At 48.9% G+C, this 14129-nt stretch overlaps 1 protein-coding gene across 1 annotated transcript in view; it reads left to right on the top strand.

The window, feature by feature from the left end:
- LOC121274180 (tubulin alpha-1C chain-like) overlaps positions 1 to 10068 on the top strand; it is an 84182-nt gene extending 74114 nt beyond the window's left edge. Inside the window, exon 6 of the mRNA XM_041181380.1 lies at positions 9772 to 10068. Within this exon, the coding sequence (XP_041037314.1) occupies positions 9772 to 10068 (297 nt within the window). The remainder of the gene's footprint in view (positions 1 to 9771) is intronic.
- Positions 10069 to 14129: the final 4061 nt, after the last annotated feature.

Genomic DNA, 14129 nt, shown 5'->3' with positions numbered 1-14129 from the left:
CATAGATTCTGATGAGTACAGAGTCTCACTGATATAGCTTCCCTTGTGTACAGAGTCTCAGTGTTGTTGCTTCCTGTGGGTACAGATTCTCACTGGCATAGCTTCCCATGGGTACAGAGTCTCACTGGAATAGCTTCGCCTGGGCACAGAGTCTCACTGGAATAGCTTCCCCGGGCACTGAGTCTTACTGGTATAGCTTCCCGTGGGTACAGAGTCTCACTGGCATAGCTTCCCATGGGCACAGAGTCTCACTGGTTTTGCTTCCATTGCCTACACTGGTGCAGCTTTTCGTTGGTACAGAGGCTCAATTGAATCGATTCTCGTGGGCTCAGTGTCTCACAGGTAAAGCTTCCTGTGGGCACAGAGTCTTACTGGCATAGCTTCCCATGGGCACAGAGTCTCACTGGTTTTGCTTCCATTGCCTACATAGTCTCACTGGTGCAGCTTTTCGTTGGTACAGAGGCTCAATGGAATCGATTCCCGTGGGCTCAGTGTCTCACTGGTAAAGCTTCCTGTGGGCACAGAGTCTTACTGGCATAGCTTCCCATGGGCACAGAGTCTCACTGGTTTTGCTTGCGTTGCCTACAGATTCTCACTGGTGCAGCTTCTTGTAGGTACAGAGGCTCACTGGAATCGATTCCCGTGGGCTCATTGTCTCACTGGTAAAGATTCCGTGAGCACCAAGCCTCAATGGTGTAGCTTGCCATGGGTACAGAGTCTCATTAGTTTACCTTCCCACGGGTACAGTGTCTTACTGATATAGCTTCCCGTGGGTACAGTGTCTCACTGGCATAGATTCCGGCGAGTACAGAGTCACTGATATAGCTTCCCTTGTGTACAGAGTCTCAGTGTTGTTGCTTCCTGTGGGTACAGATTCTCACTGGCATAGCTTCCCATGGGTACAGAGTCTCACTGGAATAGCTTCCTCTGGGCACAGAGTCTCACTAGCATAGCTTCCCTTGGCACAGATTCTCACTGGCATAGCTTCCCATGGGTACAGAGTCTCACTGGAATAGCTTCCGCTGGGCACAGGGTTCTCACTGGTATAGCTTCCCTTGGGTACAGAGTCTCACTGTCATAGCTTCCCATGGGCACAGAGTCTCACTGGTATAATTTCCCGTGGACACAGATTCTCACTGGCAAAGGTTCCTGTGGGCACAGAGTCTCACCGGTATATCTTCCCATGGGCTCAGTGTCTCACTGGTATAGCTTCCTGTAGGTACAGCCTCTCACTGGTTTTGCTTCCCATGGGTACAGGGTCTCACTGGTACAGCTTCTCCTAGGTACAGAGCCTCACTGGAATCGATTCCCGTAGGCTCAGTGTCTCACTGGTAAAGCTTCCCATGGGCACAGAGCCTCAATGGTATAGCTTCCCGTGGGACCTGAGTCTCACTGGCATGGCTTCCCATGGGTACAGATTCTAACTGGCATAGCTTCCCATGGGTACAGAATCTCACTGGCATAGCTTCCCATGGGTACAGAATCTCACTGGTATAGCTTCCCGTGGGTACAGAATCTCACAGGTATATCTTCCCATGGGACAGAATCTCACTGGCATAGCTTCCAATGGGTACAGCCTCTCACTGATATAGCTTTTCATGGGTACAGAGTCTCACTGGTATAGCTTCCCATGGGTACAGAATGTCAATGATATAGATTCCTGTCAGTCCAGAGTCTCAATATTATAGCTTCCAATGGATACAGGGTCTTACTAGTATAGCTTCTAGTGAGTACAGTGTCTCATTGGTATAGCTTCCTATGGGCACAGAGTCTCACTGGCATAGCTTCCCATGGGTACAGAGTCTCACTGGCATAGCTTCCCATGGGCACAGAGTCTCACTGGTTTTGCTTCCTTTGCCTACAGAGTCTCACTGGTGCAGTTTCTCGTAGGTACAGATCCTCACTGGAATTGATTCCCGTGGGCTCAGAGTCTCACAGGTAAAGATTCCCGTGGGCACAGAACCTTAATGGTATAGCTTCCCATTGGACCTCAGTCTCACTGGTATAAGTTCCCGTGGATACAGAGTCTCACTGGCATAGATTCCTGTGGACAGAGAGTCTTACTGGCATTGCTTCCCATGGGTACCGAGTCTCATTGGTATAGCTTCCCATTGGCACAGAGCCTCACTGGTATATCTTCCTATGGGCTCAGTGTCTCACTGGAATAGCTTCCCGTGCGTACAGCCTCTCATTGGTTTCACTTCCCATGGGTATAGAGTCTCAATGGTGTAGCTTGCCGTGGGTACAGAGTCTCACTAGTTTACCTTCCCACGGGTACAGTGTCTTACTAATATAGCTTCCCGTGGGCACAGTTTCTCACTGGCATAGATTCTGGTGAGTACAGAGTCTCACTGATATAGCTTCCCTTGTGTACAGAGTCTCAGTGTTGTTGCTTCCTGTGGGTACAGATTCTCACTGGCATAGCTTCCCATGGGTACAGAGTCTCACTGGAATAGCTTCGCCTGGGCACAGAGTCTCACTGGAATAGCTTCCCCTGGGCACTGAGTCTTACTGGTATAGCTTCCCGTGGGTACAGAGTCTCACTGGCATAGCTTCCCATGGGCACAGAGTCTCACTGGTTTTGCTTCCATTGCCTACAGAGTCTCACTGGTGCAGCTTTTCGTTGGTACAGAGGCTCAATGGAATCGATTCCCGTGGGCTCAGTGTCTCACTGGTAAAGCTTCCTGTGGGCACAGAGTCTTACTGGCATAGCTTCCCATGGGCACAGAGTCTCACTGGTTTTGCTTGCGTTGCCTACAGAGTCTCACTGGTGCAGCTTCTTTGCTTCCATTGCCTACATAGTCTCACTGGTGCAGCTTTTCGTTGGTACAGAGGCTCAATGGAATCGATTCCCGTGGGCTCAGTGTCTCACTGGTAAAGCTTCCTGTGGGCACAGAGTCTTACTGGCATAGCTTCCCATGGGCACAGAGTCTCACTGGTTTTGCTTGCGTTGCCTACAGAGTCTCACTGGTGCAGCTTCTTGTAGGTACAGAGGCTCACTGGAATCGATTCCCGTGGGCTCATTGTCTCACTGGTAAAGATTCCGTGAGCACCAAGCCTCAATGGTGTAGCTTGCCATGGGTACAGAGTCTCATTAATTTACCTTCCCACGGGTACAGTGTCTTACTGATATACCTTCCCGTGAGTACAGAGTCTCACTGATATAGCTTCCCTTGTGTACAGAGTCTCAGTGTTGTTGCTTCCTGTGGGTACAGATTCTCACTGGCATAGCTTCCCATGGGTACAGAGTCTCACTGGAATAGCTTCCTCTGGGCACAGAGTCTCACTAGCATAGCTTCCCTTGGCACAGATTCTCACTGGCATAGCTTCCCATGGGTACAGAGTCTCACTGGAATAGCTTCCGCTGGGCACAGGGTTCTCACTGGTATAGCTTCCCTTGGGTACAGAGTCTCACTGTCATAGCTTCCCATGGGCACAGAGTCTCACTGGTATAATTTCCTGTGGACACAGATTCTCACTGGCAAAGGTTCCTGTGGGCACAGAGTCTCACCGGTATATCTTCCCATGGGCTCAGTGTCTCACTGGTATAGCTTCCTGTAGGTACAGCCTCTCACTGGTTTTGCTTCCCATGGGTACAGGGTCTCACTGGTACAGCTTCTCCTAGGTACAGAGCCTCACTGGAATCGATTCCCGTAGGCTCAGTGTCTCACTGGTAAAGCTTCCCATGGGCACAGAGCCTCAATGGTATAGCTTCCCGTGGGACCTGAGTCTCACTGGCATGGCTTCCCATGGGTACAGATTCTAACTGGCATAGCTTCCCATGGGTACAGAATCTCACTGGCATAGCTTCCCATGGGTACAGAATCTCACTGGTATAGCTTCCCGTGGGTACAGAATCTCACAGGTATATCTTCCCATGGGACAGAATCTCACTGGCATAGCTTCCAATGGGTACAGCCTCTCACTGATATAGCTTTTCATGGGTACAGAGTCTCACTGGTATAGCTTCCCATGGGTACAGAATGTCAATGATATAGATTCCTGTCAGTCCAGAGTCTCAATATTATAGCTTCCAATGGGTACAGGGTCTTACTAGTATAGCTTCTAGTGAGTACAGTGTCTCATTGGTATAGCTTCCTGTGGGCACAGAGTCTCACTGGCATAGCTTCCCATGGGTACAGAGTCTCACTGGCATAGCTTCCCATGGGCACAGAGTCTCACTGGTTTTGCTTCCTTTGCCTACAGAGTCTCACTGGTGCAGTTTCTCGTAGGTACAGATCCTCACTGGAATTGATTCCCGTGGGCTCAGAGTCTCACAGGTAAAGATTCCCGTGGGCACAGAACCTTAATGGTATAGCTTCCCATTGGACCTCAGTCTCACTGGTATAAGTTCCCGTGGATACAGAGTCTCACTGGCATAGATTCCTGTGGACAGAGAGTCTTACTGGCATTGCTTCCCATGGGTACCGAGTCTCATTGGTATAGCTTCCCATTGGCACAGAGCCTCACTGGTATATCTTCCTATGGGCTCAGTGTCTCACTGGAATAGCTTCCCGTGCGTACAGCCTCTCATTGGTTTCACTTCCCATGGGTATAGAGTCTCAATGGTGTAGCTTGCCGTGGGTACAGAGTCTCACTAGTTTACCTTCCCACGGGTACAGTGTCTTACTAATATAGCTTCCCGTGGGCACAGTTTCTCACTGGCATAGATTCTGGTGAGTACAGAGTCTCACTGATATAGCTTCCCTTGTGTACAGAGTCTCAGTGTTATTGCTTCCTGTGGGTACAGATTCTCACTGGCATAGCTTCCCATGGGTACAGAGTCTCACTGGAATAGCTTCCCCTGGGCACTGAGTCTTACTGGTATAGCTTCCCGTGGGTACAGAGTCTCACTGGCATAGCTTCCCATGGGCACAGAGTCTCACTGGTTTTGCTTCCATTGCCTACACTGGTGCAGCTTTTCGTTGGTACAGAGGCTCAATTGAATCGATTCCCGTGGGCTCAGTGTCTCACTGGTAAAGCTTCCTGTGGGCACAGAGTCTTACTGGCATAGCTTCCCATGGGCACAGAGTCTCACTGGTTTTGCTTGTGTTGCCTACAGAGTCTCACTTGTGCAGCTTCTCGTTGGTACAGAGGCTCACTGGAATCGATTCCCGTGGGCTCAGTGTCTCACTGATAAAGATTCCCGTGGGCACCAAGCCTCAATGGTATAGCTTCCCGTTGGACCTCAGTCTCACTGGTATAATTTCCTGTGGATACAGAGTCTCACTGGCGTAGATTCCTGTGGGCACAGAGTCTTACTGGCATAGCTTCCCGTGGGTACAGAGTCTCACTGGTATAGCTTCCCATTGGCACAGATACTCACTGGTATATCCTCCCATGGGCTCAGTGTCTCACTGGTTTTGCTTCCATTGCCTACACTGGTGCAGCTTTTCGTTGGTACAGAGGCTCAATGGAATCGATTCCCGTGGGCTCAGTGTCTCACTGGTAAAGCTTCCTGTGGGCACAGAGTCTTACTGGCATAGCTTCCCATGGGCACAGAGTCTCACTGGTTTTGCTTGCGTTGCCTACAGAGTCTCACTGGTGCAGCTTCTTGTAGGTACAGAGGCTCACTGGAATCGATTCCCGTGGGCTCATTGTCTCACTGGTAAAGATTCCGTGAGCACCAAGCCTCAATGGTGTAGCTTGCCATGGGTACAGAGTCTCATTAGTTTACCTTCCCACGGGTACAGTGTCTTACTGATATAGCTTCCCGTGGGTACAGTGTCTCACTGGCATAGATTCCGGCGAGTACAGAGTCACTGATATAGCTTCCCTTGTGTACAGAGTCTCAGTGTTGTTGCTTCCTGTGGGTACAGATTCTCACTGGCATAGCTTCCCATGGGTACAGAGTCTCACTGGAATAGCTTCCTCTGGGCACAGAGTCTCACTAGCATAGCTTCCCTTGGCACAGATTCTCACTGGCATAGCTTCCCATGGGTACAGAGTCTCACTGGAATAGCTTCCGCTGGGCACAGGGGTCTCACTGGTATAGCTTCCCTTGGGTACAGAGTCTCACTGTCATAGCTTCCCATGGGCACAGAGTCTCACTGGTATAATTTCCTGTGGATACAGATTCGCACTGGCATAGATTCCTGTGGGCACAGAGTCTCACGGGTATATCTTCCCATGGGCTCAGTGTCTCACTGGTATAGCTTCCCATTGGCACAGAGCCTCACTGGTATACCTTCCCATGGACTCAGTGTCTCACTGGTATAGCTTTCCGTGGGTACAGCCTCTCACTGGTTTTGCTTCCCATGGGTACAGAGTCTCACTGGTACAGCTTCTCCTAGGTACAGAGCCGCACTGGAATCAATTCCCGTAGGCTCAGTGTCTCGCTGGTAAAGCTTCCCGTGCACAAAGAGCCTCAATAGTATAGTTTCCCGTGGGACCTGAGTCTCACTGGTATAAGTTCCAGTGGGTACAGAGTCTCACTGGTATAGATTCCTTTGGGCACAGAGTCTCACAGGCTTAGCTTACTGTGGGTACAGAGCCTCACTGGTATAGGTCCCTCTGGGTTCAGAATCTCACCGGTATAGCTTCCCGTGGATACAGAGTCTCACTGGTCTTGCTTCCGTTGCCTACAGAGTGTCACTGGTACAGCTTCTCCTAGGTACAGAGCCGCACTGGAATCAATTCCCGTAAGCTCAGTGTCTCGCTGGTAAAGCTTCCCGTGCGCAAAGAGCCTCAATAGTATAGTTTCCCGTGGGACCTGAGTCTCACTGGTATAAGTTCCAGTGGGTACAGGGTCTCACTGGTATAGATTCCTTTGGGCACAGAGTCTCACAGGCATAGCTTCCCGTGGGTACAGAGCCTCACTGGTAGAGGTCCCTCTGGGTTCAGAATCTCACTGGTATAGCTTCCCGTGTGTACAGTCCCACTGGTATAGTTCCAATGGGTACAGTCTCTCACTGATATAGCTTCCCGTGGGTACAGAGTCTCACTGGCATAGCTTCCCGTGGGTACAGTGTCCCCCTGGTAAAGCTTCCCGTGGGTACAGAGTCTCACTGGTATAGTTTCCAATGGGCAAAGAGTGTCACTGATATCGCTTCCCGTGGGTACAGTGTCTCACTGGTATAGATTCCCGTGGGCACAGAGTCTCACTGATATAGTTTCCCCTGGGTACAGAGTCTCACTGGTGTTGCTTCCCATGGGTACAGTGTCTTACTGGTATAGATTCCTGTGGGCACAGACTGTCACTGGCATAGCTTTCTGTGGGTACAGAGTCTCACTGGCATAGTTTCCCATGGGCACAGAGTCTCACTGGTTTTGCTTCCTTTGCCTACAGAGTCTCACTGGTACAGCTTCTCGTAGGTACAGATCCTCACTGGAATTGATTCCCGTGGGCTCAGAGTCTCACTGATAAAGATTCCCATGGGCACAGAGCCTTAATGGTATAGCTTCCCATTGGATCTCAGTCTCACTGGTATAAGTTCCCGTGGATACAGAGTCTCACTGGCATAGATTCCTGTGGACAGAGAGTCTTACTGGCATTGCTTCCCATGGGTACAGAGTCTCACTGGTACAGCTTCCCGTGGGTACAGAGTCTCACTGGTATATCTTCCTGTGGGTACAGAATCTCACTGGCATAGCTTCCCATGGGCACTCAGTCTTACTGATATAGCTTCCCGTGGGCACAGAGCCTCACTGATATAGCTTCCCGTGGGCACAGAGCCTCACTGATATAACTTCCCGTGGGCACAGAGCCTCACTGATATAGTTTCCCATGGGTACAGTGTCTCACTGGTATAATTTCCAGTGGGCACAGAGTCTCACTGATACAGCTTCCCATGGGTACAGAGTCCTACTGGTGTAACTTCCCATGGGTACAGTCTCTCACAGGTATAGATTCCCGTGGGACCTGAGTCTCACTCGTATAAGTTCCAGTGGGTACAGTGTCTCACTGGTATAGATTCCCGTGGGTACAGAGTGTCTCTGATATGAAATCCTGTGGGTACAGAGTCCCACTCATCTCGATTCCCCTGGTATGGATTCTCTCTGGTGTCAAATCGAGTGGGTACAGACTCTCACTTGTATCGCTTCCCGTTGGTACAGTGTCTCACTGGTATCAATTTCCATGGGTACATTGTTTGACTGGTAAAGTTTCCTATGGGTACAAAGTCTCAGTGGTATAGCTTCCCCTGGGTACAGTGTTTTTTTGGTACGGTTCTCTATGGTACTGATTAGTCGCACAAGTCGTCCTTGCGTCCTGGAGTGTGCTTTTCATTCCCGATATTCACTTGAATGAAACCAGGGCCATGCGGCTGGAATAATGACCAACATTTGCCATGTGCGCTGAATCCTGGGATCTCGCACACGACACCTGGCATGTTTTCCCAGCTAGAATGAAAGTTCTCTATTACTCCAGCTCCTTTCAAGATCTCAGCTTGTCCCCAAAGTGCTTCACTGCCAATGAAGTACCTTTGAAGTGCAGTATTGGAAACGTAGCTGCCATTTGTGTGCTGCCAGCTCACCCAAAAGCAGTGAGACATTGACCAGTTTAGTAATTGTGCAGAACTTCTTCCAGTTGTGGCCATGGGATCTTTCACATCCACCTGAGTGGGCAGACAGAGGTCGCAGGTTTAACACCGCTTCCCAAAAACACTCTCTCATCACTCCATTGGGAAGATTATGTATATAATTAGACCCACTTACTCAAAGGTGTGAGGGCGACACACAAAGCCACTGCCAACACCTTTCTTTCAGAAGGTGGATTCATAAACTCTGTGCTTTTAATTTCAGCTGTGTCTCAGTGGCTAACACTTGTAGATAAGTAGAGAAAGACATATAACGAGATGGACAGACAGATAGATAAATGGACAAATCGGTAGATAGACAAGACAGGTAGAGAGACAGGTAGATAGATGGACAGATATAGAAACAGATGCGGATAGATAGATGAACAGAGAGAGAGTTAGACAGATAGATATACAGATAGAGATAGATAGAATGACAGACAGACAGATGCAGATAGATGGACAGATAGATAGACAGATGCTGATAGATAGACAGACAGACGGACATAGATGGACAGATGCAGATAGATAGAGCGACAGACGGATAGACTGATGGCCAGATACAGCGAGACAGATAGAAAGGTGGAGAGATATACAGACAGATAGACAGACAGATGCCAGATGCAGATAGATAAAGTGGTAGACAGACAGGCAGATAAATAGATCGATGGATAGAGAAAGAGATAGATAGACAGATAGATAAATTGACAGACAGGGAAAGATAGACAGACAGATACAGATAGATAAAATGGTAGACAGACAGGCAGATAGATAGACAGTTAGGTAATTAGACAAAGGGACAGACAGATACAGATAGATAGATAGATGGACAGAGAAAGAGATAGATAGACAGATAGATAGATAATTAGACAGACAGACAGAGAAAGATAGATAAAACTGTAGACAGACAGGCAGATAGATAGATAGATGGACAGATAGGTGGATAGGCAGATAGAGACAGACAGATGCAGATAGATAGATGGACAGAGAGGCAGATGAATAGACAGACAGACAGAAAAAGGTATACAGACAGAAGCAGATAGATGGATAGATAGACAGACAGGCAACCTGATAGATAGATGGATGGATAGACAGACAGGTAGATAGATAATATATGGACAGAAGGAGGGCAAGAGATGGATAGATGGTAATAACATATGGATCGGGAGAGAGATAGGTCTGTTGCATAAACAGATTTTGAGGGTCACTGACTCGCGCAGCAGAAAATCTTAACACCATGGCTTCTGCCCAACAGGTTGGTATCAACCAGCGGCCCCCGACGGTGGTGCCAGGGGGTGACCTGTCCAGGGTGCCCCGCGCCATCTGCATGCTAAGCAACACCACCGCCATCGCTGGGGCTTGGACCCGCCTGAGCGTCAAATTCGATAAGATGTACGCCAAGCGGGCCTTCGTCCACTGGTACGTGGGGGAGGGGCTGGAGGAAGGGGAGTTCCAGGACGCACGAGAGGACATGGCCTCCCTCGAGAAGGATTACGAGGAAGTGGGAATCGATTCTCGGTGTCTCGACGTCATGCCAGAGAAGGGCGAGTGAGAAAAGACCGATAGCTCGACTAAAAATATTTAACATCTGCAGTTGACCCCCATGCTACTAATGTGAACGAAATACTTAATGAACCATATATAATATTGAGGTGCCTTCAGTTTGAATAACCAACAGAGACCCTGCTGGGCGGCCTGTCTACCTGGGAGGTCGCAGTTACTTAGAACTGGGATCCAGTGATGTGAGGAACTCGATCCCAGCAGGAATGCCAGCCCCCTCCACCTCCCCCCTACCCCCGGCTTTCCTCCTGCGCCTCTCACCACCTCAGCACATCCAAAAGTGCCATGTCGCCACCTGGAGTGTTTTATCTGGGAAGCGTTGTGAACGTAGGAAAGGGCGGCAGCCAGTTTCTTCACAGTAAGACCCCACAAATGGCAACATGATAAGATTGAGCAACTTTTGTCCATTTTGGTTCACCACTGTCAGTTGTGGGGGTGAATATTTGGCTGCAAGGCACCAACCCTGCCTCCTCACTGCCCGCCCACCCACCACTGTTCTTCTCGTAGCAGCCGTGAGATCTTTTGACGCCCAACTGATTGCTCAGAAGTGGGGTAGGGAGAGGGGGCTAAGGTTAATGTCTCATCTGAAGGACAACCCCTCTGACTGCACCCCCCCTGCCCGCACCTGCACCGCCATATCCCAGCCTGGCACCGGGGCCTGGAGTGGGACTTGAACCCACAGCACTTTCTGACAGAGAAGTGAGGGCTGCTGCACGCTGATCCACGACCGACATGGACAAAACCCTGCCCCCCGCAGACGCTGATGAGCAGCAGCAATACGGCCAGACAACAGGACAAGCCCGCGGAGAGGTCATCACGATGTTGGGACCCCATGCTTTCCAGCAGGAAGTGTTCTGAAGTTGCTCAATTCTCCTCGTTGCCTTGACCGCAGTTAAAGCGGCGTCTGATAAAAACATCACATGGCGTTACACACTGAGGCCATTCAAAGGAAGAGTGAGGGGGCCGAAGATCCTCCCAGTGCCTCGGTCAATATTAGTCCCTCAGTAAACATCGTTATCTGGCCATTCTCACGGTTTATGGGAACTTGCTGTGAACAAATTGACTGCCACGCTCCCCTACATTATTAGAATGACGATACTTCAAGAAGGAGCTGTAAAGTGCTTTGGGATGCCCGGAGGTTCTGAAAGGCGCTATATAAATGCAAGTCTTTTTTTTAACTTTTGTTGTTTGAATAGCCACATTTGTACCCATGTTGTACTTGTGTCTTTGTTGGTAAACCGTTTGCCGAAAAGCAGAGTGTGTGAGCATTTTTTTTAAATCATTGAGTCTACTTTACTTCCTTTGGTTACCTGCTATAGCAGGGCGTAACACCAGCAAAGAACCTAGACTTCAGCATCAAAATCTGAAAAGAAGAGATATCAATCTTCCTGAAAGATCAACCAAGCTTTTCAATCCAAGTTAATTCAGCTCAAAATTCAAAGATAAATCAACTTGTTTGGTTTTAATAATAGACAAACTTGAAGCAAGTTTTTTGTTAATTCTTTCATGAGATGTAGGCATCACTGGCTGGGCCAGCATTTGTTGTCCATCCCTAATTGCCCCTTGAGAAGGTGGTGGTGGTGAGCCGCCTTCTTGAACCGCTGCAGCCCCTGTGGCATAGGTACACCCATAGCGCTGTTAGGGAGGGAGTTCCAGGATTTTGACCCAGCGACAGTGAAGGTACCAGACCCCATATCCGGGAAGCTAGGGACCGGACGTGTACAGGACACGGAGATTTTCCAGATTTTGGGTCCTGTGGTGTAGATGCTGGTAGCCTGAAATAAAGCAGCCTTTCCTACATTTTTCTGTTTTTATTTCTTATTAATATACAGGTTTTCTCATATAAAAGCAAAATACTGCAGATGCTGGAAATCTGAAACAAAAACTGAAAATGCTGGAAAAACTCAGCAGGTCTAACAGCATCTGTGGAGAGAGAAAAAAACAGTGTTAACGCTTCACGTCCGTATGAGACTTCTTCAGAGCCAGCAGGTTTTCTCATAATCATCAGTGCTGCTGAAGGTTACACCCGAAACGTCATGACTTGTTTTACTCCCTGAATGGATGCTGATTGATCTGCATACTTCAAAAAAGGTCACTGTAGTCTCCAGCACAGGACCCAGTGTTCGGCTCCTTCCGAATTTTGGTGCGCCGGATAAGGGGTCCGGTACCTCTATAGTTCCAGGTCAGGATGGTGTGTGGTTCAGAGGGGAACTTGCTGGTGGTGGCGTTCCCATGCATATGCCACCCTTGTCCTCCAGGTGGCAGAGGTTGCAGATTTGGGTGGCATTGTCGAAGGAGCCTTGGCGAGTTGCTGCAGTGCATCTTGTAGATGGTACACGCACTGCTGCCCCTGTGCCTTGGGTGGTGGAGGGAGTGGATGTTGAACGTGGCGCATATGGTACCAATCAAGCAGGGCTGCTTTGCCCTGGGTGCTGTTAAGCTTCTTGAGCGTTGTTGGAGCTGAACTCATCCAGGCAAGTGGAGAGTATTCCATCACACGTCTGACACATGAGTTGTAGATGGAGGACAGGCTTTGGAGGGTCAGGAGGTGAGTTACTCGCCACTGAATTCCCAGCCTCTGACCTGCCCTTGTAGTCACAGTATTTATATGGCTGGTCCAGTTTAGTTTCTGATCAATGGTAACCACCCCCCCCCCCCAGGATGTTGATACGTGGGCAATATGGCGACGGTAATGCCATTGAATGTCAAGGGGAGATGGTTTGCTTCTCTCTTGTTGGAGATGGGCGTTGCCTGGCACTTGTGGCGCCAATGTTAGTTGCCACATATCAGCCCAAACCTGAATCTTGTTGCATATGGACATAGACTGCTTCAGTGTCTGAGGAGTTGTGAATGGTGCTGTTCGTTGTGCAATCACCAGCGAACATCCCCACATCTGACTTTTACGATGGAGGGAAGGTCATTGATGAAGCAGCTGAAGATGGTTGAGCCTGGGACATTACCCTGAGGAACTCACCTGTCTATATACTTACCAGTAGGATATCTACAGTGCCTAGTTGCTACAATCTAATCCAGACAATTTCCCAACAATGAATACCAATCAATTCATGAAAGTGAGCCTATTTATACTCAGAGACCTTAGGCAGAATTTTACATTGGCAGGGTTTTGTGATCCCACCGAAGTCAATGGACTTTTGAACAGTTTGCTGCATTTTATGGCCCCTCCCCCGCCATGATGGGGCTGTAAAATTCCACCCCACGTCTCATGATTTGCTCTGAACCTGTTAATTCGAAGATTTACAGTAAAAAGAAAGACATGTTGCCAAAGTGTTTCATCTCAACCAGCCCAGGCTTGCAAAACCCAAAACAAAATGCCGACTGTTAGACGTGATTCCGTGATTGGGCAGCACTTGCTGAACAATCCTGAGTGTGCTAATAGCTACACTACCAACCAATATCAAGGCAATTAGTCGAGCTTGCAACATGGCTCATGTATGCTTACTAGAGGGAACACACATTCATACACAGGGACCCGTCCACTGCAAACAAAAGGAGTATGATAAAACCTTGCATCAATTTTGAATTGCCCGGGAGCCCCAGGTTTCCTTTGCTTTCTCCATGGCGATGCCTCAGCCAATCAGGTTTGCTAACCAATCAGCACCCTGTTTCTCCTGTCATATAAATCGTTGTGGTCGTCTGAAATATGATGTTCTTGTGTTTGTCCTGTCGAGTGCAAGACCTAAAGCTTCAGCAGCATGTCTCTCTTTTCAACAATGTGCTGCCCACGGACAATTCCTAGATAATTGTTGCATGATCTTTACCTGTCACACAGTTAGGTCACTAGATGGCAATGTTGCACCTCATTTAACCCTGCCACCTTATCACTCGAGTGTACGCTTTGTTTTCAGAGATGACGAGATAATTTTTGCATAATCATAAACATCAGAGTTTAACAGCTGGAACCCAGACATGTTGACTCCAAGCTCTTTCATGCCTCTTAAGTTGATTTAACCTGACACTTCCTGCCGACACAGCATTCTGCTCCTTACACAGCCTTCCCCTGCCATATCCGAACAGACTTAAGCTAATCAATGT

Source organism: Carcharodon carcharias (assembly GCF_017639515.1).
Source record: "Carcharodon carcharias isolate sCarCar2 chromosome 35 unlocalized genomic scaffold, sCarCar2.pri SUPER_35_unloc_1, whole genome shotgun sequence".
Lineage (NCBI taxonomy): Eukaryota > Metazoa > Chordata > Chondrichthyes > Lamniformes > Lamnidae > Carcharodon > Carcharodon carcharias.
Note: the sequence above shows the minus strand (reverse complement) of the source record. Positions and strands in the feature narration are given on the sequence as shown.